This window comes from Hyperolius riggenbachi, chromosome 8 (genome assembly GCF_040937935.1).
Source record: "Hyperolius riggenbachi isolate aHypRig1 chromosome 8, aHypRig1.pri, whole genome shotgun sequence".
Classification (NCBI taxonomy): Eukaryota; Metazoa; Chordata; class Amphibia; order Anura; family Hyperoliidae; genus Hyperolius; species Hyperolius riggenbachi.
Window position 1 is genome coordinate 276,562,382 of NC_090653.1, and position 26,599 is coordinate 276,588,980.

Consider the following 26,599-nt stretch of genomic DNA (forward strand, 5'->3'; position numbering starts at 1 on the left):
GAACCTAGAATATGACATTTTCAGTTGTTTCCCACTTTTTGGTTATGTACTATACTTCCACATGTGTTAATTCATAGTTTGGATGCCTTCAGTGTAAATCTACAATGTTCATAGTCATGAAAATAAAGCAAACTCTTTGAATAAGAAGGTGTATCCAAACTTTCAGTCTGTACTGTATGTCAAGAGGGTATATTATTGCAAGTGTATGGGCTAAAAATTAGCGATGGATGTAAAACTGAAAAAATGTACCTTCATTTCCAAATAAAATATTGTCACCATACATTAAAGTAGGGATATCATTTTGATGTTATCATTTTGATGTTGCAATAACCGGGACAAATGGGCAAATAAAATGTGTGGATTTCAATTACGGTAGCATTTGGTATTTTAAAACTATAATGGCCGAAAACTGAGAAATCATGATTTTTTTTTCCATTTTTTTCTTAATTATTCCCGTTAAAATGCATTTAGAATAAAATAATTCTTAATGTAGCATCTAAAGAAAGCCTAATTGGTGGCGGAAAAAACAAGGTATAGATCATTTCTTTGTGATAAATAGTGATAAAGTTATTGGGGAATGAATGGGAGGAGCGCTGAAATGGAAAAATTCTTCTCGTCCATAAAGTGAAAAATACCTGCAGGCTGAAATCGTTAAAATGTATATATTACATCTAATTTATATCTTTTATGTTTCTGTCGTGATTGTGTCAACATTGAACATATGTGGGCCTGATTCACTAACCGGTGCTAACCTAGTTAGCACGCCTAAAGGCTTTGGGCATGCTAACTAGGGTGCTAAGTAGTTAGCACGCACCAAGCTGAATCAGATTGCAAAACTTTGCATCAGGTGTGACGAAAATGGCGCATTGGATGCGGCTATAATTGCGCATTAGGTGCGCCCTAAACGTCGCACCCATGTGCCGTTTAGGTCGCATACAATACGCCGTTATAGGCGCATCGGGTGCGCCGTTTCTGTCGCACCCGATGCGATGTTTCATGCGCACCAGCCTTTGCGCGTGCAAGGTACTTTACGTGCGAGCGCTTATTAGTGCCGCAAAGGATTTTTAGGCGTGATAAGGGGCTTTTCACAAGCGTGCTAACAGTTAGCGCCGCTTTGCGAATCAAGCCCATGTGTGTGGTACACTGGTTACAAGAGTCTAATTTTTCATTTGAGCGAAAACAACTATTGAAATTGTTGAATCGAAAATTTAAAAAAAAAAATTGTAATGTGTGTGGCCACCATTAGGCTCTAGGTCAGGGGTCAGGAACCTTTTTGGCTGCGAGAGCCATAAACGCCACATATTTTAAAATGTATTTACCTTAGAGCCATACAATATGTTTCAAACTGGGTCAGTGCACATGCACAGCAGAGGGCTCATGTTGCAATGGTGATGTGTATACAATTGATCCGCCGGGCAGCGGAAGTGTCAGACGCGTCTTCAGCTTCTCTTGGGTTTTAGCAACATCAGCAATTTCCCAGAGAGCCAGAAAGGAGAAATGCCGACTAACAGCTTGTACAATTAGCTAGCTGACTTGGGAGTTAATTCACTTTGTAGGATGAGATCCCTGCACTTTGGCCCAATAGGCTGCCTGTCAAGTGACAGGCAGCCTATTGGGCCAATCAATGTGTGGAGATCTCATCCTACAAAGTCACTGGACCTGACAGGGTCCAGGGTCGGACAATTGTAGCAGCTGTTTGTTTTGGGGGTAGCGCGAGTTAGTTAGTAGTGCATGCTACAGCAGTAGCGTGCCTACTTTGAAAATTTTACTTGAGCTGCTTGAGCAGTGTAGCTCAGTGAATCAACCTCTACTGATTTGTCTGTGAGCCAGATGCAGCCATCAGAAGAGCCACATCTGGCTCCAGAGCCATAGGTTCCCTACCCCTGGTCTAGGTGAACAGAGGGGGATACTGTAAGGCATTAGGAGGGAGGGTTAGTGTTAGAATAAGGGACTGGTTACGATAGTAAAATAATGGTGATATTACCATTGGGCATCACCTGGCGCCCAATTCTACAGCCGGCCCGACACGTTATACGTACTCTGCACACTGGCGGTCTCACATAGGGTTCAAAAAACGTCCATTCGGTTAAGGATACACAGGGTATTGGAGGCAGGTGTGTTTTCTAGGCAAGCACAATTTTTTTTAATAAAAAAGTCAGTTATGGCAGCGGGCACATCACTCCGGTCACTGGCACAATTTACACACGAATACGATATGTTTGGCATAGCTGGGAGGCTCTGTTCCACACCTAAGAGTCTCAGAAGATTTTCTGGAGTTTTGGCAGTTTGCGTTCCTTTGTTATGCTACACCCTGTGCGATCGGTTTACATTATATAATACGCATAACAAAGGATCAGTCATCTGCACTGCCGCCTTCCTGACGGGGATGTGGCTATAAATATGCATGTTGGGGGCACGGTCTGATCATCCCAATCGCTCAGCATCGCCATCGGTCACAGTCATGCTCAGCCTTGCCGCCATCCTCGTCTTCCTCGCTCTCCAGTGCCGGGCCAACGGACCGAAACCTCCGGCACAAAAGGACTTTGACGAACAGAAGGTGAGGGAAACAAAAAGCGGTTCCCTTTAGGGATTTCGGAAATTTCTGTCAGAATGCAAATTTCAGATTTTCCAATTGTAAATTGGGTTTCAGATCAGAGAATCAGAACTCGGTAATCAGCATTCGGTAATCGTATTTCCATGAAAATCAGATTTACTGCAACCTGGTAATTTTTAGCCCGATCACAGAATACGGAAGCCTTGGACCAATCAGAGGATTTTAGAATCTTTCCAGGAAAATCGGATTGCTGCGGTTATTGTAGACCAATCAAAAGACTCTACAGAGTATTTTTTTGAATCTTCTGATTGGCTCAAAAATTTCTGCGGTTTTCCAATTTTCGTGGTAAATCCACATTCTCGGATTGGTCTAATTTCCTATTTTCCGAATTACGGAAATTTGGAAATACTCTGTAGTATTGGACCAATCAGAGAATGCGGTGATTTACCATGAAAATTGGAAAACCGCAGAAGTTTCGGGCCAATCAGAAGAGTAAAAAAATACTCTACTCAGGGGCGGCGCCAGGGGGGTGCTTGGGGGTGCTCGAGCACCCCCTAGAATTGTCCAAGCACCCCCAAAGCACCCCCTGGAGTGAACTGACTTCAGGCGTCTAAAAGACGCCAAGTCAGTTCACACCGGCAGCACGGAGCAGCAGGCAGGGCTACGGTAAGATGGCCGCCCGGAGCCCTGTTCTGCAGACTTCGGGCTTCCATTTTCCCGTAGCCTTGCTCTCTGCATGCAGGCAGGAAGTCTCGTGGTGACGTCGGGAAGGAAGAGGATCGTGGGCGCGCGGGCGCTGCGCGCCACAATGAGGTCGGGACTCGGGACAGGAGGTCGGGAAAGAAGGTCTTCTGGCTGTAGGTGAGTAAATGGGTTTTTCTTTTCTTTTTCAGGTGATGCGGATTGTGCATATTGGGGTCATATCTGCTACGGATTGTGCATATTGGGGTCATATCTGCTACGGATTGTGCATATTGGGGTCATATCTGCTACGGATTGTGCATATTGGGGCGATATCTGCTACCGATTGTGCATATTGGGGTCATTTCTGCTACCGATTGTGCATATTGGGGTCATTTCTGCTACCGATTGTGCATATTGGGGTCATTTCTGCTACCGATTGTGCATATTGGGGTCATTTCTGCTACCGATTGTGCATATTGGGGTCATATCTGCTACCGATTGTGCATATTGGGGTCATATCTGCTACCGATTGTGCATATTGGGGTCATATCTGCTACCGATTGTGCATATTGGGGTCATATCTGCTACCGATTGTGCATATTGGGGTCATATCTGCTACCGATTGTGCATATTGGGGTCATATCTGCTACCGATTGTGCATATTGGGGTCATTTCTGCTACGGATTGTGCATATTGGGGTCATTTCTGCTACGGATTGTGCATATTGGGGTCATATCTGCTACCGATTGTGCATATTGGGGCCATATCTGCTACCGATTGTGCATATTGGGGCCATATCTGCTACCGATTGTGCATATTGGGACCATATCTGCTACCGATTGTGCATATTGGGGCCATATCTGATACCGATTGTGCATATTGGGGCCATATCTGCTACCGATTGTGCATATTGGGGTCATATCTGCTACCGATTGTGCATATTGGGGTCATATCTGCTACCGATTGTGCATATTGGGGCTATATCTGATAACGATTGTGCATATTGGGGCCATATCTGATAACGATTGTGCATATTGGGGCCATATCTGATAACGATTGTGCATATTGGGGCCATATCTGATAACGATTGTGCATATTGGGGCCATATCTGATAACGATTGTGCATATTGGGGCCATATCTGATAACGATTGTGCATATTGGGGCCATATCTGATAACGATTGTGCATATTGGGGCCATATCTGATAACGATTGTGCATATTGGGGTCATTGGACGTGTTTTTTGTTAAAATCTGCTCACATTACGTGTATTTTCTTGAGAAAACCTGCACAATTATGTGAATTTTCTGGGAAAAGGGTCACCAAAACTTGGGCCCTCTGTCTTTGCGTTGCACTTTTAAAGGGAACCCGAGGTGAGAATAATATTGAGGCTGCCATATTTATCTCCCTTTAAGCAATACCAGTTGCCTGGCTGCCGTGCTGGTCCTCTGCCTCTTATTCTTTCAACCATAGACCCTGAACAAGCATGCAGCAGGTCAGGGGTTTCTGACAATATTGTCAGAACTGACAAGATTAGCTGCATGGCTTGTTTCTGGTGTAATTCAGTTCACTACTACAGCCAAATAGATCAGCAGGGCTGCCAGGCAACTAGTATTGTTTAAAAGGAAATAAATATGGCAGCCACCATATCACTCTCACCCTGGGTTCACGTTAAATTACAGTTAGCCCCGCCCTCATCCGGTCATGACCACGCCCATTTTTTCGCCGCGGCGCGCTTCGCGCGCCGCAGGTTGTAGCCACACCCATTTTTTGCGCGGCGCGCTTCGCGCGCCGCAGGTCGTCAGCTCCCCCGGAAATTGGTCCAGCACCTGCATAGCACCCCCTAAAAAAAATTCCTGGAGCCGCCACTGACTCTACTACTCTGCTATATTAATTACAGCAACAATCCAATTTTCACACAAAAATTCTGCCTTCTCTGACTGGTCCAATGCTTCAGAGTGGGAAGTATTTAGCCAATTAGAGTAACTATTCAGAAGTTTCAGAAAATCTGAATCGAATTACCACCAGTATGCCCCGGTAACCGGCATTTTCCGGAATTTCCGCAGAATAGGAAATCATCATTTCTGACCATTCCTAGTTCCCTCCAGGTCAGCTCTACACACATCCCTGCCTTGTTTTTGCATAGACAAGGCAACAGCCATTCCTAAGGCTGCATTTCCACTTGTGCGGTGCGGAAATCACCGCACACGAAATCGCATGCGGGTGCAATTTTGCATGCGTTTTCCCCGCGATTTCACATGCGATTTCGCATGGGGTAGTAGGTGGGCGATTTTAACCATGTCACTGCCTGTGTAAATTAACATTACCTCCTATGCGAAATCGCATGCGAAATCGCGGGGGAAAAACGCATGCCAAAGCCGCATGCGATTTCCCTATTAGATACATTGTATGCGATTCGCTTAGCGGCGTGCGGGAGCGAATTTTGACGGCTCTGCCGTGCAGATTTTCCCCGCACACAAAAACGCTCCGCACAACGCACAAGTAGAAACAGGCCCATCCACTTGTATTAGCTGTGCGAATCCGCATGTGGACAACGCATGCGGATTCGCTATAGTGGAAATGAGCCCTAAGTGATCCAAAAAGAATACGCTAAAAGAGTCAGGCTGCTCTAATCACTGCATCAGTTCCGTGTAGGCATGGTCAGGGAGATGCTATTTATTCCAAATTGCATGCAAAGTAATGCAAATTACATGCAGCTGTACAATTTTGTATGATATTTTTGAACAATTTTTGGTGTAGGATAGATTGTCGATTTTTCGTTTTATAGCCTCAAGCAACTTTTTCAGAACTTTCACTCGTTTTTTTCATAATTGGGGGGAACATTGGTGTGTCATACGTTGGTCAGATGTTTTAAGTGTTGCCATCACAGAGACACATAGATTGAACTTTGATCCATTTTTTCAGAGAGGAAGCGAGCTAGTACCTGTGAAATGCGTTGTCTATTTTTGCGTTTTGAATAAATACTTTTCCAGTACTACTGGAGTTTTGTTGTCAGGAGCGGTAAGGGATTACCTCTCATTCTCTCATTCTTATTTTAACTATTAGAAGTTTATATATACTTTTAGGCTTTGTTTACAATATAAATCGCAAGCGCTGAGCGTTTTTGTGCGCAATTTTTTCTAGCGATTCCCGGCATTTTCTGAGCGTTCTAAGCGTTTTTGATGAGCGATGAGCGATTCGCTTTTCCACTCTTTGACCTGGAAAAGAATATATACAGGGCTTGATTCACAAAAGAGTGCTAACTGTTAGCACGGCCGTTTTCGCGCAAATTTTCGCATTGCGCGCGATTGCGAAGTTTCGTGCGAAATGATGTTTTTGCACGCAAACGCAAATTTTCGCGCAAAATCGATATAGTTTTTGCATGAAACTTTGCGTTTGCGTGCGAAAACGTTATCATTTCACGCGGAAATTCGCGATCGCGCGCAATGCAAAAAAACGGCCGTGCTAACAGTTAGCACTCTTTTGTGATTCAAGCCCAATGTATTTATTCCTAAAAGCGCTGGGGAAATCGCTATACAAAGCGCTTTTTCAAGCACTTAGAGATTTCCCTATACCTTCCATTGAGCCAAAGCGCTCAGAAAATGGTACAGGCAGCGCTTTTGGAAGCATATCATAATGGAACCACTCATATGTGAACACTCCCATAGGGAATCATTGCACAATCGCTTTTAGGGCGATTTCTAAAATCGGCAATGCTCATAATGTGAACAAGCCCTTATACTTGGGGCTTTGATTTGCTAATCCCAGCCTGAAAAGCACTGTCCTATGACACAGCAGGGACACACCCATTTCTTCTGTTGTTCCCTCACACACTATTGTTGCTTACTGTCCCCCGCAGTACTTAGGCAAGTGGTACGGATGGGGCGCAGCATCCGACTGTGAGGCCTTCATTAAAATGAAACCCGGAATGACCCTTCCAGTCATGATGCACTACGAGAAGAACGGGCAGATGGTAGTCGCTGTGTCCTTCCATACGTAAGTAACCATGGCAACTAAACCACAATGTAATAACACCCTTCTAAAAACAAGGATTAATGCTTTAAATAGGAACTCTAATAAAAGATGACAGTAGGGGAAAAAAAATATCAATACATTGCAAACAGAGGAGTAAAAAAAAATAGAACATACATCAAAAAATTATTGATAATCGACACATAATTAGTTCCTGTGGTTTTATCCACTGTGAGCCTGCAGGCCATCATCTTTACTGCTGGTAGAAAAGAAAAGAAAATAACAGCAACAACTGCCCAAATCTATAACCACACTTACTAACAACGTGATAGGCTGGAACCTCGTTGCATTGTGGGAAATAACAGCTGTTTACAACTGCCAATTAAGTAGTATCTCCCTCTATGCAAATACACTATATATATATATATATATATATATATATATATATATATATATATATATATATATATAGTGTATACACATAGAGGGAGATGCTTGGCAGTTGTAAACAGCTGTTATTTTCCACAATGCAATGAGGTTCACTGAAAGGAAGCAGTCAGGGCCTGACATCACACTGTGGGAGGGGTTTCAAACAATATCAGCCATACAGACCCCCCCCCCCCCCCCCCCTCCCTGATGATCTATTAGAGAAAAGGTAAAGATTTCTTGTGTGAAAAGGGGTATCAGCTACTGATTGGAATGACGTTCAGTCTTGTGTTTGAGTTCCTCTTTAAGCAATCTTACTTAGGGCCCTCAGTTGCTCTCAGTTATAACTGAAATAAAACTGATTTTCAAAGTATTGCCTATGTTTTCCTATGGCACCTTTCACACTTAAAGAGGAACTCCGACCAAGAATTGAACTTTATACCAATCAGTAGCCGATCCCCCCTTTTACATGAGAAGTCTATTCCTTTTCACAAACAGACCATCAGGGGGCGCTGTATGACTGATATTGTGGTGAAACCCCTCCCACAAGAAACTCTGAGGACTGTGGTACTTCTGGCAGTTTCCTGTCTGGGAACCTTACTGCATTATGGGAAATAGCTGTTTACAGCTGTTTCCAACTGCCAAAAAAGCATGCAGCAGCTACATCACCTGCCAACAGTAAAAATGTCACCATGTAATAAATGTCAGAATGTAAATCAGAGATTTAAATTTAATATTTCACAATGGGCAAACACAGTCTAAATCATTTATACATAATTATTGTAAAAATGAAAAAAATTTGAATTACATTATTTTCACTGGAGTTCCTCTTTAACGCGTTTTAACAGAAATCTTTTTCACAATGCACTGCTATGGAAAAAACGCGTACCAACGCACACTAACGCGTACCAACTGATTAGGTGTAAATAGGCCCTACCTCACACTTTAACCACTTCAGCCTTCAGTTGCTTTTCACCTTATGCATCTGAGCAATTTTTACCTCCCATTCATTCGGCAATAACTTTATCACTAATTATCACAATTAATTGATCTATATCTGTTTTTTTCCACCAACAATTAGGCTTTCTTTGGGTCGTACATTTTGCTAAGAATTATTTTTTTCTACATGCATTTTAACAGGAATATTAAGAAAAACATGGAAAAAAGATTCATTATTTCTCAGTTTTCGGCCATTATAGTTTTAAATATACCATTTGTCCCAGTTATTACACCATTTAAATTATGTCCCTATCACAATGTATGGTGCCAATATTTTATTTAGAAATAAAAGGTGCATTTTTTTTTAGTTTTGCGTCCATCACTATTTACAAGCTTATAATTTAAGACCCTTAGGTAACTATTTTTTTTTTTTTATATTAAAAATTTTATTTGGGTATTTTTTGGTTGTGGGAGGTAAACAGTTAATTTTAAATGTAATTTATTGTGTTTTTTTTTTGTAATAAAAATGTATGTGCACATAGTTTTACTATTTGGCCACAAGATGGCCACCATGATTTTTTTGTCTTTCTATCCTGTGAGCGAGCATGCTTGCTTACAGGAACTATAAGGACGACGCAATTTTTTTTTTTCAGAAAGACCGCGGCCTCTGAAAAGAAGCCGGCGGATTTTCTACTGGGGACTTAGATCAATGAATGGGAACAATGTTCCCATTCATTGATCTCCGGTCTAACGGGGGCAGCACTGGGGGTGCACGGGAGCGCGCAGCACCGCAGCAGCAGCCTTTTGGACGTGACAGTTACATCCAAGAGGCTAAAATGGTTAAACCATACATGTCAAACTCCGGCCTGCGGGCTAAATCTGGCCCTCACAGCCATTAAATTTGGCCCCCAAGTGGTTTTCCCACTTTGCCTTACGTTTGACACATTCTAGACTAGAGATGGCTTGAACTTCAGATTTTGGGTTCGCGAACTGCGAACGCAAACTTCCGCAAAAGTTTGAGTTCGTGCAAACCAGGCGAACCGCCACAGACTTCACTGGGCAGGCGAATTTTAAAACATACAGGGACTATTTCTGGCCACAAAAGTGATGGAATGGTTGTTTCAAGGGGTCTAACACCTGGAGGGGGGCATGGCGGAGGGGGATACATGCCAAAAGTCCCGGGGTAAATTACGTATTTGACGCAGAGCAGGGTTATAATCCCTAAAGGGCAGAAATCACATTGGAGGCATTAAGTGCTTTAAAACATCTAGGGCTTGATTCACAAAAGAGTGCTAACACAGTTAGCATGCCTAAAAGCTTTGGACGTGCAAACTAGGGTGCTAAGCAGTTTGCACATTCGAAGCTGTTACTGGTCGTGCGTTAAGTTAGTGCGCCCAAAACTTTGCACCGTTGCGCGCGAAACATCGCACCGTTCGTGTGTAAAATAGCCTTTCAGGCTATTTAGCGTGCGAACGGTGTAACGTTTCGTGCGCACTGTGCAGCGCTAACCTTTGCGCGCGCAAAAGTTTGCGCGCATATTACCGCGTGAAGTGGGCGTTTTCGCATCCTAAGTGCCTTTTCACTGGCGTGCTAACACTTAGCACCCTTTAGTGAATCGAGGCCCTTGCGTGTGTATACATGGATCAGGTAGTGTAATTAGAGTACTGCTTCACACTGACAGACCAAACTCGCTGTGTAACGCATCGCCGCAAAGGGTTGTCATTAGTTGACACTCTCAGGATGTAAAAGGTCAGTTCTCTCGGCAGCAATGTTTGTGTAGTGATGGCCGTGCTCGTGTGCATGTTGGCGAGAGTGCAGGTGATGGCGGCTTTCCAACCCATATGGTCGCCGGGCTGAGGTAGGTTCAATGACAGAACAACAGTGACTGTCCAGCTGATCGACTTTGGTCTTTCCACAATGAAGCAACAACCTTATTATCTTGGGTGTGCCTGCAATACACTTATATAGGTCATTGCTTCATTGTTATACGCAAGCCCCTTCACCGCGGCAAGGTAACGATCATGAAGGGGAATTGGCACATGTACATACCTTTTGTTTTGTTGTTGCAGTCGCAGTGCAGCCAGAAAAATTAGTCAGGCATGTACACGCACCAGAAAAATTATTATTATTTTTGGTAGCATTCAGGAATCCACCTGGAGTCCTGGACCCTGTTGGTGGTGGCACAGAAGGCAGAGACTTACTTAGTCTTGGGGTAGGCAGCAGCGGCCTGCAGGCAGAGATGCTGTGTGGGGACTGACTTAGTCTTGGGGTAGGCAGCAGCGGCCTGCAAGCAGAGATGCTGTGTGGGGAGTGGGGACTGACTTAGTCTTGGGGTAGGCAGCAGCGGCGTGCAGGCAGAGATGCTGTGTGTGGGGACTGACTTAGTCTTGGGGCAGGCAGTAGCCCTCCGGGATCCATGCCTAATTCATTTTAATAAAAGTGAGGTACTGAACATTTTTTGACCTAGGCGACCTCTCTTGTCAGTGACAATGCCTCACAGATATCAATAACAGATACAGCAGGAGCAAAGCTTATGATAGACAGTGTGCTGGCTTGCTTGCAATATAGATAGAAGCATATAGTAGAAATACACAGCCCAGCAATGACTGTGGCCGGCCTGTATGCAGTGTGACCAGTGACACACACACACACACACACACACACACACACACACACACACACACACACACACACACACGCACACGTGCGCACGCACACACGCACGCACGCACACACAAAAAAACAACATTTTCTTATTATTCCTGTTAAAATGCATTTACAATAAAATAATTCTTAGCATAATGTACCGCCCGAACAAAGCCTAATTGGTGCCAAAAAAACAAGGTGTAGACCGTTTGTGACAAGTAGTGATAAAGTTACTGGCGAATGAGAGGGAGGAGCGCTGACAGGTGAAAATTGCTCTGGTCCGTTAGGGTAAAAACCCTTGGGGGTTAAAGGGAACCAGAGAGGAACGAAATAAAAAAAAGAAGCTTTTATACATACCTGGGGCTTCTTCCAGCCCCATAAGCCTGGATCGCTCCCACGCCGCCATCCTCCGCTTCCTGGATCAGCCGGTACCGGGTCCCGTCCCTTCCGGCGGACGCGGCCAATTGTCCGCATCACAGGGGCTCCCTCCATACCCGTACGCATGCGGCTGCGCAGTAGGCAGCCTCATGCGTACGTACATGGAGGGAGCTCCGTGTGATGCGGACTATTGGTCGTGTCAGCCGGCCGACTGGCCGACTGGCGGCCATGACGGGGACCCGGTACTGGCGGATCCAGGCAGCAGAGGACGGCGGCGTGGGAGCGATCCGTGCGTAAGGGGCTGGAGGAAGCCCCAGGTATGTATAAAATCTTTTTTCTGGGGCCTCTGGTTCCCTTTAATTGGTTAAACTTATCAGTGATACCGGCATTTTTACTGCTGGCAAGATGGCTGTGGGGTGGTCCCTCCCTCCAATCTGTGTAGTGAGCAATAACAGAGAGCGTTAGGCAAGGCATCACTGAAAGGGTGGGGTTACATATTATATAGCAATATATAGTTATAAAACGTGTTTCTGATGCTAAAACCAGGATACCTAATGTAAAAATGTCTAATGAGTCATTACAGGTCCTCATATATAAAAATGTAATGGAATGCTTGAAAAGCATTTATAAACAACCATGGATTACTCCTAACAAGTATATATACATCAAGGGATACGTAAGATGATATGACTCACAGTATGGGGTATTTGGCCAGCGCAGTCATAAATAAAGGGATACATGGTACAACAATCTTAAGAAATACTGCATTAAAAGATTGCTGATAGTTTAGGACAATACTATGCAGACAAGCAACAGTGCTGCTCAGTGTTTGATCTGATGTCCTGCAATTGCAAATGTAGCCACACAGCACTAAGTAATGAACACTAGGGGCCTGATTCACAAAGCGGTGCTAACAGTTAGCACGCTGGTGAAAAGCCCTTTATCACGCCTAAACTCAGTTTAGGCATGATAAGTTTAGGTGTGATAAGTTTAGGTGTGATAAGTTTAGGCATGATAAGTTTAGGTGTGATAAGTTTAGGCATGATAAGTTCAAGCACCAACTGCGTTAGCACCGCAGTGCACAGCTGATCAAAAGTTTTACGCTAGCAAAGTCTGGTGCACTTCGCATAGAGTTTAATGGCGCTGCTTTGCGTGCGGTACTTTGCACGCTATCTACACTTATCTAAACTTAGCATGCCTAAACTTATCACACCTAAACTTATCACGCCTAAACTGGCTTTTCACCAGCGTAGTGCAATGGTTATCACGCCTAGGGCCTGATTCACAAAGCGGTGATAACTCAGTTATCACGCCTAAAAGACTTTAGGCATGATAACCTTTGCACCACACTGGTGAAAAGCCAGTTTAGGCGTGATAAGTTTAGGTGTGATAAGTTTAGGTGTGATAAGTTTAGGCATGCTAAGTTTAGATAAGTGTAGATAGCATGCAAAGTCCCGCACGCAAAGCAGCGCCATTAAACTCTATGCGAAGTGCACCAGACTTTGCTAGCGCAAAACTTTTGATCAGCTGTGCACTGCGGTGCTAACGCAGTTGGTGCTTAAACTTATCATGCCTAAACTTATCACACCTAAACTTATCATGCCTAAACTTATCACACCTAAACTTATCACACCTAAACTTATCATGCCTAAACTGAGTTTAGGCGTGATAAAGGGCTTTTCACCAGCGTGCTAACTGTTAGCACCGCTTTGTGAATCAGGCCCCTAAAGTCTCTAACTGAGTTAGCACCGCTTTGTGAATCGAGCGCATGGTGTGTCTGGAACAGAGCTATACACACTGACAATATAAGTTCCTTCTTGACGTAGTGTACTTAGCCTTAATAGTCTGCAAATGCTGTAAACCTTGTATGATACTCCTCGATACTATAGAAAACAGAGGGCAATTGTCTAGCAGTGATCCAAATGTTGTAACTAGGATTAGACCATTCGCTGGGAGGATGAGGTGCTTAATTTTTGCAATTTTCCTTATGTCAAAGTAAAAAGCTTTCACAATAGCAGAGATTTGATCGGATAATGACATCAAAAATCCTTTCTTCACCGCAAACAGGCCTGATGGTTGCCGACAAATGGATGCGGAATACCACAAAGAGGCTGATGGGATATACACCTACTCCTCTGGTAAGACTGCTCAACAAAAATTAACTTTGGCGAACCATTTCATGGTTTCAAAGGGGATGCATATACAAAGGTTATTGGGAAAGTAACAGCCATTTGCAATCAATCCATAAAGGAAACTTTTACCTATGTTACTTTAGACAGATTATTATTATTTCTCCAGGTTTTCAATTTTTTTTGATGCAGTAGCATCACACTTCTCATTTGGGGGGGAGGGGGGCTTCATGTTAATGCTGCTGGACAGACAGTTACTGGCATTCTGCAGGCATGTGACAAGTGGTGCAGAAAGAGAATATGCTAACCTGCCAGAATCAAGTTATTATATTGAGCATACAAGGGTTTTTTTTTAGCAGTCTGGCTGCTCTATGACAGTGTTGGCACTTGTATTCAGTATGACTTGAAATGAGACAGTGGTTAAAGGGAGCATGAGCACTGAATAAAAATGAAATTTGAACTTTCCTGGGGCTTCCTCCCCCCCCCCCCCCCCCGGTAGCCTATGAGGCCCTCTGGCATCCTCTTCTCCCCTCTTCGGACCTCTCTGGTCCCGCTGGCGGCTCTGGTAATCGGCGACTCTCTGGTGAAGTCACGTGTGGCCTGTCACGTCATCACGCCGGTCACCGTAAGCCTCCTGCGCATGGGCAGTTCAGTCTTTTAGAGAACCTCGCATACGCAGAAGGCTTACGGCGACCTGAGTGATAACGCGACGGATGCGTGGCGGGGCAACCTCACCAGAGAGTTGCCCATTACCGGAGCCACCAGTAGGACGAGGAGAGAGGAGAGAACGACCTCGCGGGCTACGGAGGGCTGGAGGTAAGTCCAAATTTAACTTTTATTTAGCGCTCAGGGTCCCTTCAAAAAACTGCTGGTGTAGCCCTGGCTTAAGACCAGATAATATATCCTCTGCTGGTTTTCCCATACAGATCTTGGGAAAAACGAAGTTATCATGGCTGCAAGTGACTATACCACTTATCAGATGGAGTACATGACAACAGAAAAGGATGGCAAAAGCTGCACAACTATTAAGATTGGTGGTGAGTATACTTGGAGGAGCGAGTAAGGTAAAACCTGCCAGCAATATCTGTCACTTCATTAAGGATATGACCTAACAGCATTAACATACAACACTATTCTGCAGTGTTGGGCGGGCGGACCCACCTCTGACACATTTGAGAGAAATTGACACTGGTGACAGTTAGCCTTGATTCTGTAGTTAGAGAAACTGTACTAAAAACAGAGGTAAGACAAGTAATATCAGACAGTATTTATGCATATAATATAAATTGCACATGTGCTGATCTTCTTACCATTTACCATTGCAAAAAAAAAAAAACCTCAGCTTACTGGTAAGTTTGTTCCTGCTTATCTGATCTGGAAGTGTAAAGCTAGCTACCAATCAATCAATTTTCCAGCTTAATCGACCATTCAATTAAAAAATGTTATTGAATCAGATGAAAATTGGCCCTGCAACAAGAATGCGGATCGAAGATTTGACCGATTAGGGATCACACTTGAGGGAATCACAAGCATTTAGCTGCAATGCGAAATCTCATGCGAAAACGCAAACACTTATTTCCCATGGACCTTCACAGTCAAGCATTAAAAGCACTTTTTAATACCACCAGTTTACCAGTTTTCTTGTTCGGTTTTTTTCAAGCACACTAATTGTCAACAATTAGCTGCTGACATGCGCAAAAAAATGCAGAGAATCGTCCAATCACTGCCTAAAGGCTGTTTTACACTGCTGACGTTGTGCTGTGTTTTGTGATGCGATTCCGATTCTAAGCACATTTTTGTTTTTTAAATATAACATTTTATTCAAAAAATATCTGCAAGTAACAACATTACATCACATGGTGATGCAGGAAATACACAGAAGACAGATTTTTAAATTAAAGAGTTAGGCTGCTTTCACAGTGGGACGTTACAGGCGCACGTTAGAGCAGCCTGTAACGCACCCCACCTCACAGCAATGAAAAATCAATGGGCTGTTCACAGTGCCCACGTTGCGTTACACAGTAACGCTGCACATTCGTTTGAAGTGCAGCATACTGTGCGTTCTAGCGGCTCAAGCCGCGTTAGACTGTTTGCACATGCTCAGTATGTTTTTTTTTTTTAATTTCAGGGGCGGAGAGGAGTCGGGGAGAGGCCACTACGTAGCCAGAAACATGGCTACTTTATATTCACTGCACTTGCAGTGTTTACTTCCAGGAGCGGCCGCTGATTGGCTGGCGGGGCCACGTGAAGCGGAGAGCTCCGCTCACGTGGTCTCCGCAGCGCATCCGACAGTGCAGGCGCACCAAGAGCTGCTTTTAACGTGGCTCTTGGTAGCGTCCTGCTCCAACACCACCGGGCGTTGCGTTAGGGGCACATTATGCGACCTTAACGTGTCATCTAACGCAACGTCTTAGTGGGAAAGAAGCCTAACTGTCGGTCATAAAATCAAACATCAATTCTTTTTATCTGGTAAACAAGTAATAAGGATGCTAACCAGGCAATCCAAAAGTTAAAATCACTATTACTTTTCTTGTTGGTAAATGATCATTCCCCAGTTTACCTGACTCTTATTTGGTGCACACAAAGGAAGTTGCAGGGCATGCTGGGTTGTCCTTTTTTGCTTCTATACTGGGCAGCACGGTGGCGTAGTTGGGCAGCATGGTGGCGTAGTGGTTAGCGCTCTTGCCTTGCAGCGCTGGGTTCCCGGTTCGAATCCCAGCCAGGTCAACATCTGCAAGGAGTTTGTATGTTCTCCCCGTGTCTGTGTGGGTTTCCTCTGGGCACTCCGGTTTCCTCCCACATCACAAAAACATACAGAGAAGTTAATTGGTCCCCCCCCCCTAAATTGGCCGTAGACTACAATACATACACTACACAATATAGACATACAGCATGACTATGGTAGGGACTAGATTGTGAGCTCCTTCGAGGGACAGTTAGTGACAAGACTATATATATATATATATACATACACACTGTACAGCGCTGCGGAATATGTCGGCGCTATATAAATACTAAATAATAATATTAATAATAATACTTCCCCTCAGACTTAACTAATGCAGCCAGATTGGCTGAAGCCTCTTTCCCTCCTGGTTTCCCCTCCCACACCTCTGTGCCTCTCTGATTGGCCAATATTTCTCATGCTGAGACAATGTACTTTCTATAGTGAAGGGCAGGCAAATCAGGCAAAGGAGACTAAGGGAGGAAATGACATCAGAATTGGCTTCAAAATAGCCACACTCAAAATGGGAAATGCTAAGAAGGATTTTCTCTCTTTTTTACTGTAGAAAAATCACTAAAATCAAAATGTGGACAGTGCAATACATATTTTATGTAAGCAGAGCAAGTATTTATCTACTTACATATGTGTTTTTTTTCTGAGATAGTATGGCTGACAGCTGACACAGCTCCTCTTTAAGCCATTGCAAAACAGCGAGTTGAAGATATTATCACCCCTTTTACCCTACACCGGTTTCCTTGCGTTGTGTTACCCTTTCTGCACGCACGGTAACGAAGTAGCAATGAAAGTCTATGGGGCCTAGCACACTTATCCCATCGCATCAGAAGTGCGTTACCATCGGACTTCCGCAGCAACGGCGGAATGCATGTAAGTCAATGAGCGATGCAGAAAATGGAAATACGCTGGCGGCAGTGCGCATGCGCGGTATGACGTGATTACAACAGGGAAATCTGTGAATCCCAGTGATGTACTTCCTGTCCAGCAGGAAGTACGTCACTGGGGGGAGGGGCGGCGATGGTTGTGCAGGGGGCGGCACTATGCACATGACCCTGTCAGCGCACTCTGCTGGAAGGTCACGTGAATGTAGTTTTTGGTGTTGCAGTGTGATGGGGGCGGAGCATTGCACCGCAACGCTATGGCCAGGTGAAAAACCAGCCTAACGTGTATCTTGCAGCTCATATTTTAAATATTAAAGTGGACCCAAACAAAAAATACAAGATTTCAGAAATAAAATCTATTTTATAACTTATAATAATAAATAGCAGCCTTTTTGATGACAAATATAAAATATTTTATATTTATTGGAGGAACCCCTCCCTTCCTTTCATATTGCTGGGACAGAATCTGGCAGACTGGTGGAGGAGATAAAAAACAAAACACTGGCTACTACTGATGATGTCACAGGGGAGGTGATCTCAGCTTGTGTGAGATTTCACATAGACAACGCCCCTGTGAGGGAGGGGAGCTGATGACAAACACAACCATGATCTAAAACTTCCTACTAAGCTCAGAAGTAATGGCTGCCACCTGTATAACCCTAGTTATGAAAAGAGAAAGGTGAAAAGCATACACTGAAATGCTCATAGGCTTGAGTGAGTGTTTATTTATCTTTGTATGTGTCAGAGTGGTGCAACTAAATATTTTGAATTAAAAAAATGTTTGGTTCCGCTTTAACATATACTCAAAAGGCTAGTTCAACTCAAAGAGCATTACAAATAAAAAGAACAAATAAAATAACTGAATAACAATGAAAAACGATGGGCAAACATTGCATTTATGACAGATATTTCTCAAAAACTTAACCTAGTAATGGTGGATATTCATTCCTATTTATACACAATGTATAATCCTCCAAGCACACATTAATAGTAATCACATTTTTTTATTGCGCTGAGATTTTTCGTGATTGGAAACGCTGCATTTTGCCTGCAATGCCTGCTAAAACCGCAAGGCCGAAAAATCGTATTAAAAAATTGCAAACGTAATCGATTGGGTTTGTCTTGATCTCAGGAAAGGTAATATTTGACTTCTGTCATCCGCAGGGAGGACCCCTGGAATGCCAAAGGACAAAGAGGGGCAGTTTGATGAACACATTCAGAAGATGGGACTCAAACCGGAAAATTCAGTGAAGTTTAGAGACACGTCAGAAGGTATTTATAGGTCACTCAGACACCTAATTCTGGTTTATTTTTTTTACTGATGCCTTTTATAAAATTACTATTCTAAATTGCAGTGCATTAGTTATGCTACAGAATTCTTTGTAGTATTAGGGCCCGTTCACACTTTAAAATCGCACGTTTTGCGGAAGTGATTTCCCCGCGATTAGCGCAAAAAAAAATCACTGGACACTGCGGCGGTTTTGGAGCGATCGCTAATCGCGGAACGCTCGTCGCCGGCAGCGCGGTTGCGGTTATCGCTAACTGCAACCGCGGGAGTGAGAACACTGCCACTCGCTACATTGTGTAGCGGTTCTTGCAGAACCGCTAGCGGTTTGCCGTGAGCGGGAATCGCACGATTCCCGCTCAGGTGAGAACGGGCCCTTAATGATTACAGAATAAATAAATAAACTTATGGATAGATTTGTTTAAATATCTGTCTGCCACTTCTTGTCCTGATGCCACCCTAGGATTACTGTATATCCACGACTATAAGCCCACCCCCATATCATTCTACCCAGGAAAGTTAATGGCTGCAACTTGGGGACCTGGAATGACTTCATGACTGCGCTTGGGGACCAGGAGAGGTTAATGGCTGCATAGTGGCTGAATAGTGTACTGGTTAAGGGCTTGTCTCTTCCTGATCAGAAAGCCTGCACCTATTCAGTGAGGAGACCTCGGGCAAGACTCCCAAACACTGCTATTGCCTATAGAGCGCTCCCTAGAGGCCAGGTCCAGGAGAACAGCACAATATACAGTAAATGTTCTGTTTCTTGTCTTGGGGACCAAGAGAGGTTAATTACTGAACTTGGGAACCAGGAGATATTAATGGTTGCACTTAAAGGGGTTCTGTGGATAGTAAAAAGAAACAAAAACAGACACTTACCTGCCTTCTATCGGCCCCCTGTAGCTGTCATGTCCCGCGCCGTCCTCCTACGATCCTCCTTCCCCGCCGCCGGTCCCGGTCTGATTATTCCTCTAGCGAGACTGGGACTGCGCGGCCACGTGTGTGCGCTATCAGTACGAGAAAACCTCCTACTGCACCTGCGCAGTAAGCTCCCGGAGACGCGAGCAGGAACGCGCACTATTTGTCTTGTTAGACAAATAATTGACTGGTGGCGGGGAACGGAGGACGGCGCGGGACATGACAGCTGCAAGGGGCCGATAGAAGCCCCAGGTAAGCGTTAGTTTTAGGTTTTTTTTTTTTACTATCCACAGAACCCCTTTAAGGACAAGAAGAGGTTAATTATTATTATTATTTATTTAGTGCCAACCTCTTCTGCAGCACTGTATAGAGTATATAGACCAGACTGCCTTCTCACCCTAGTCAGGAATTGTGCAACAGTGTCCCTCCGTAGACTCATGACATGCCACATGAAGAGCCGGAGAGATGCATGTTTACCCACATGAGTGAAGAGGGTAACAGAGAATAACCAGATGAGGGAATAGGTATGTGGCTTCTGTCACAGCACCACGGCATGTACAGTCCTGGCCTAAAGTTTTGAGACTGTCAAAAATATTTGAAATTAGAAAAGTTGGTGCTTAAGTTTTTATGATAGCAATTTGCATATACTCCAGAATGTTATGAAGAGTGTTCACTCTTCAGATGAATTGCATTGTCCTTCTTTTCCATGAAAATTAACTGAATCCCCAAAAAAACCTTTCCACTGCATCTCATTGCTGTCATTAAAGGACCTGCTGAGATCATTTCAGTAATCGTCTTGTTAACTCAGGTGAGAATGTTGACGAGCACAAGGCTGGAGATCATTATGTTAGGCTGATTGGGTTAGAATGGCAGACTTGACATGTTAAAAGGAGGGTGATGCTTGAAATCATTGATCTTCCATTGTTAACCATGGTGACCAACAAATAAACGCATGCAGCCATCATTGCGTTGCATAAAAATGCCTTCACAGGCAAGGATATTGTGGCTACTAAGATTGCACCGTAATCAACAATTTATAGGGTCATCAAGAACTTCAAGGAGAGAGGTCCAATTCTTGTTAAGAAGGTTTCAGGGCGTCCAAGAAAGTCCAGCAAGCGCCAGGGTCGTCTCCTAAAGAGGATTCAGCTGTGGGATCGGGGTGCAACCAGTGCAGAGGTTGCTCAGGAATGGCTGCAGGCAGGTGTGAGCGCATCTGTATGCACAATGAGGCGAAGACTTTTGGAAGATGGCCTGGTGTCAAGAAGGGCAGCAAAGAAGCCACTTCTCTCCCCAAAAAACATCAGGGACAGATTGATCGTCTGCAGAAAGTATGGTGAATGGACTGCTGAGGACTGGGGCAAAGTCATAAACTCTGATGAAGCCCCTTTCCGATTGTTTAGGGCAGGGCAGTTTCTAGGCTAAATTTCACCCAGTTCAAGAGTCAAAAAATACGCCCCCCCCTTCCCCAAAATCAAAGCTGCTAAGTGAAATCATGTCAAAAGGCTTCTTGAAACCAACTCACCATTTTTATTTATTTTTTAATTTTTTTTTACTACCCCTCTTCCATGGGCTTGCTCCTGGCTGGCTTTGGCTGCCTGCGAGTCTGCTAGTCTCTGGACTGACTCAGGCTTAGAGGCTCTGCGAGTGCAACGCAGTCACACACTGCGTATTTATGGCTGCATGCGGCCACCCTACTCTTGCTCGCTGTCGTCGGCTCCTCCCCCAGTCAAGCCCAAGCGTGAGGTGGGCTGCCTGTATCTTTCCCGTTGCGCCGCGCAGCCTGCCAGTGTTGCCAACCTTTCACGTTATTTTTTACTGACAAATACCTAAAAAATTACTGACAAAAGATTTTTACTGACAAAATGTCTCCACTAAATGCACATAAGAGACCGCTTTTCACCAGTAAATGCACATAAGAGACCACTTTTCACCAGTAAATGCACATAAGAGACAGCTTTTCACCAGTAAATGCACATAACAAGAGACTGCTTTTCACCAGTAAATGCACATAACAAGAGACCGCTTTTCACCAGTAAATGCACTTAACAAGAGACCGCTTTTCACCAGTAAATGCACTTAACAAGAGACCGCTTTTCACCAGTAAATGCACATAATGACAAACAGCCAGTGTCCCCAGTATATGTAGCCAGGGATATATGTGCCCAGTATATGTAGCCAGAGGTATATGTGCCCAGTATATGGAGCCAAGGGGTATATGTGCCCAGTATATGGAGCCAGGGGTATATGTGCCCAATATATGGAGCCAGGGGGTATATGTGCCCAGTATATGGAGCCAGGGGGTACATGTGCCCAGTATATGGAGCCAGGGGGTATATGTGCCCAGTATATGGAGCCAGGGGGTATATGTGCCCAGTATATGGAGCCAGGGGGTATATGTGCCCAGTATATGGAGCCAGGGGGTACATGTGCCCAGTATATGGAGCCAGGGGGTATATGTGCCCTTTATATGGAGCCAGGGGGTATATGTGCCCAGTATATGGAGCCAGAGGTATATGTGCCCAGTATATGGCGCCAGGGGGTATATGTGCCAAGTATATGGAGCCAGGGGGTATATGTGCCCAGTATATGTAGCCATGGGGTATATGTGCCCAGTATATGGAGCCAGGGGGTATATGTGCCCAGTATATGGAGCCAGGGGTATAGGGACCCGAGTGAGTGAGTGAAAGGGGACCCCCCTCTAGCCTCCGCCACCGCCGCTCCCCCCTCACCTTGCAGCAGCGTCAGACCTCGATCAGCGGGCGACTCGACCAGTAAGAGGGCGCCGGACGCACACGCTCTATATGCGTAAGTGATGTCACTTCCGCATATCAGTGCGGCGTGCTAGGTCCTAGCGCCCGCACTATTGGTCGCCGCCTGATCGAGGTCTGACGCGGCGGCGCCGGTGGCTACAGGGAGGGAGAGAGCGGCGGCCACAGGGGGAGAGGGCCCACCCAGGCTCGGCCCTGCGCAGGAGCGCCCAGAAGGATCTAGGAAGCCGGTGATCGCGCTGGTGCACAGCTCCTCCTGCCTCTCGCTGCACTGTGTCCGCGCGTCACCGGCTCCTAGCAGTGACGTGACGTCACATCCTTCTGCCTGGCTCCCCCCAATCAGTCACTCTCATCAGCGCCCCGTTCAACAGAACCGGCTGAATGGGGCAAGAAACGGCCCTGGTTTGGGGCATCTGGAAAAAGGCTTGTCAGGAGAAGAAAAGGTGAGCGCTACCATCAGTCCTGTGTCATGCCAACAGTAAAGCACCCTGAGACCATTCATGTGTGGGGTTGCTTCTCATCCAACGGAGTGGGCTCACTCACAATTTTGCCAAAAAACACAGCCATGAATAAAGTAGGGTACCAAAACACCATCCAACAGCAACTTCTTCCAACAACAGTTTGGTGAAGAACAATGCATTTTCCAGCACGATGGAGCCCAGTGTCATAAGGCAAAAATAATAACTAAGTGGCTCGGGGACCAAAACGTTTACATTTTGGGTCCATGGCCTGGAAACTCCCCAGATCTTAATCCCATTCAGAACTTGTGGTCATTCCTCAAGAGGCGGGTGGACAAACCAAAACCAACTAATTCTGAGAAACTCAAAGAAGTGATTATGAAAGAATGGGTTGCTATCAGTCAGGATTTGACCCAGAAGTTGATTCAGAGCATGCCCAGCCGAATTGCAGAGGTCCTGAAACAGAAGCGCCAACACTGCAAATACTGACTCTTTGCATAAATCTCATGTAATTGTCAATAAAAGCCTTTGAAACGTATCAAGTGCTTATAATTATATTTCAGTACATAACAAACAACTGAAACAAAGATCTAAAAGCCAGTGGCGTAGCAATAGGGGATGCAGAGGTAGTGACTGCATCAGGGCCCTTGGGCCAGAGGGGCCCCAAAGAGTCCACCCTCTATCACTGTGTTAGCTCTTTCTTGGTCCTGTGCTGATAATATTCACATCTATAGATGCTTTGAATAGTAGTGATCCTTATTACACTGTTTCCCATCCCCTCCTTGCACCTCTGACTCTGTGGTTGTCCTTGGCAAGTTTTGGTGCGTTGTATCAATTGTTATGTATGGAGTGTTTGGGGGGGGGGGGGGGGGCATTTAAAACTTGCACCGGGGCCCATAGCTCCTTAGCTACGCCACTGCTAAAAGCAGTTTAGCAGCAAACTTTGTGAAAACTCATTGGGTTTGATTCAAAAAATGGTGCTAACTGTTAGCACGGCTGTTAGCATAGCTTTGTTTCCGTGTGAAAAAACGGTTTCACGCGTTAATGTTCACGTTCGTGTGATAACGCAAATCTATTGTGCAAACACAACCGTTAACGTGCGAAAAAATTGCATTAACGCCCAAACGTGAATTTTTGTGTGAGATAACTGTTATCACACGAACTTTCGCGCGAAGTACTTTTCACAGTGTACTAACAGTTAGCACCGTTTTGTGAATCAAGCCCATATTTTTGACAGTCTCAAAACTTTTGGCCAGGACTGTACTCAGGGAGAGAGGCAGTCCCTGTGGCTATAGGTCATCAGTTATAGCTGAGGATTTATAGGATATTGAAGCTCTGCGTGTCAGCGTGATACAGGAAGCCAACGGGGGTAGTTACCCAATAGCAGCAGTAGCAGCAACCAGGGAAGGTTCTACACTTTTTGCTGCCTGAAGCAAACTTGTAAGGATGCACCCCACTCCCCACCCCCTGCCGCCCTTGAAAATCAATAGGTGAATTTTGATTGGTTGTTGTAGACTCCACCCACTTCTCTGAATATTAATCGCAGTCACCCAGTGACCAACTGTGCAAAGTTTGAGAACCCTGCGATTAACAGTCTAAGGGCCTGTACACGCTGCTGCGTTTTTTAAAATCGCAAGGTCTTTTGACAAACGTGAGGACCTGAACACACTGGTGCGCTGCATTTTTAGGAAAACACAATCACAGTGGCCGTTGTGCTTTTTAAAGAGTAACTGTCAGGCTGCAGAAGCTAATTTAAACCTCTATTCTCCTGTGTTAAACAGTTTAGAAGGAAGCTCAAAAGCCATTAGTGAAGATAAACATTTCAGTTACCTTTGATGTGTGCTTATCTTAACCTCTGTTATAGACCCATAAAGACGCAAGCCGCAGCTAAACTGCAAAGCATTCTGGGGCCCTCCCCTCGGCTGCTAATGAGACGGTACAGCAGCTTGTGTAATCAGTCCAGCGTGAAGCACTGATAAATCTCGGGCAGACTACACTGCAGGAGTCAGCTATTGTTCCTAGCCACATGGCTCATTAATATTCACTGCACACCGTGTTGTTCAAGAACGAGTGTATCTGTGATCAGAAGCAGGCAGGACATGACGACACATTTGGCTTCACAAACATGGAGCCTGCCATGAGCTGTCAGGAGCATCTATCTCTGCATATACTATATACAAATTCTGTGAAATCCAAACGTGGACAGTGAAATGCATATGTAATGTAAGTACAGCCAATCTTTAGCTACTGATATATGTGTTTATTTTCTCTGAGACCCTATACCTAACAGCTCCTCTTTAAGCTCTGCGTTTGAAAAAAATGCATGAAAAACGTAATGCATGTGATTTTCATTGGGTTTTTTAGGTAAACAATCAGAAAACCAGGAAAAGAAATTAGAAATACAAATTTGATTAAAACCGCAATCGCATCGCACTGCATGTGCGATTGCGCTTTTCGGTGTGTACAGGCCCTTAGAGTGGGTGCAGTTTACATGTTCCCATTTGGTTGTTGCTGGCTTTGCCCACTTTTTGTAACCTTGACACACAGTCACTCAATGACCAAATTTGTTAGCTTTGGGGCCCTTGGTATCAATAATGTTGGAATGAAAGCAGTTTACTAATCATTATCAAACAAATCTGATGGGCGTTTGTGACTCTGCCCCTTTTCTGAATTTGAGACCCAGTCACCTAATGACCGACTGTGGCAGGATTGAAGCCTCTGCCTTTAACAGTATAAGAATGGCAGCTATTCAAATATTCTACTTAAAAATCAATACGTTAATTTTGATTGGCTGTTGTAGGCCCCACCCACTTCCCTGAATATTAATCCAGTCACCCGGTGGCCAAGTGTGCCAAGTTTGAGAACCCTGCAATTAAGTCTAAGAATGGCTGCAGTTCAGTTTACATTTTCCCATTTAAAATGAATGGCTGAAATTTGATTGGCTGTTTTATGCACCGCCCACTTTCCCTGAATTTTTAACCTCGGTCACCAAGCTACCAACTTTGTGGACTCTGGCTTTATAAATGTGAAAATGGCTGGCTTTTAAATTATTCCTGTTGACCTGAATAGATGAAATCTGATTGGCTTTTTTTGTGGTTCCGCCCAGATGTGTGTGTGTGTGTCTGTGAAATCGGTTAAAGAGACTCTGTAACATCAGAAACATCCCTTGGGGTGTACTCACCTCGGGCAGGGGAAGCCTCAGGATCCTAATGAGGCTTCCCACACCGTCCTCTGTCCCACGGGGGTCTCGCTGCAGCCCTCCGAACAGCCGGCGACAGACCCGACTGTAAATTCAATATTTACCTTTGCTGGCTCCAGCGGGGGCGCTGTGGCTGCTTTCGGCTCCGAAGTAGATGGAAATACCCGATCTCAGTCGGGTCCGCTCTACTGCGCAGGCGACGGAAACTTGCGCCTGCGCAGTAGAGCAGACCCGACGGCGATCGGGTATTTCCGCCTACTTCGGACCTGACAGCCGTCAGAGCGCCTGCGCAGGAGCCGGGAAGGTAAATATTGACGTCATCTTGCACGGAGGGCTGCAGCAAGACCCCTGAGGGACGGAGGACGGCGTGGGAAGCCTCATTAGGATCTGGAGGCTTCCCCCACCCGAGGCGAGTACCCCCCAGGGGACGTATTGACGTTACAGATCCTCTTTAAGGCGGTTTTGAGTCACACACACATAATCTCACTAACATTATAAATGCAAAAGTTTGGATGTTTGTTACTCAATAACGCAACAATGGCTGAATGGATTTGAAAGAAATTTGGCCCACACATAGTACATTACCTGGAATAACATCTAGCAGGGATAGAGAACCTATGGCT

General features: G+C 44.9%; 1 protein-coding gene across 2 annotated transcripts in view; it reads left to right on the forward strand.

The window, feature by feature from the left end:
* The window catches only part of LOC137528574 (olfactory protein-like), a 32,485-nt gene that overhangs the window by 2,012 nt on the left and 3,874 nt on the right, over positions 1–26,599 (forward strand). Inside the window, exons 2-5 of one of the 2 annotated variants that reach the window (XM_068249916.1) lie at positions 7,097–7,233; positions 13,666–13,736; positions 14,654–14,764; positions 18,513–18,620. In XM_068249916.1, coding sequence (XP_068106017.1) covers positions 7,154–7,233; positions 13,666–13,736; positions 14,654–14,764; positions 18,513–18,620 — 370 coding nt within the window. In that variant the 5' untranslated portion in view covers positions 7,097–7,153. The remainder of the gene's footprint in view (positions 1–7,096; positions 7,234–13,665; positions 13,737–14,653; positions 14,765–18,512; positions 18,621–26,599) is intronic. The other variant, XM_068249917.1, reaches the window with a different exon arrangement.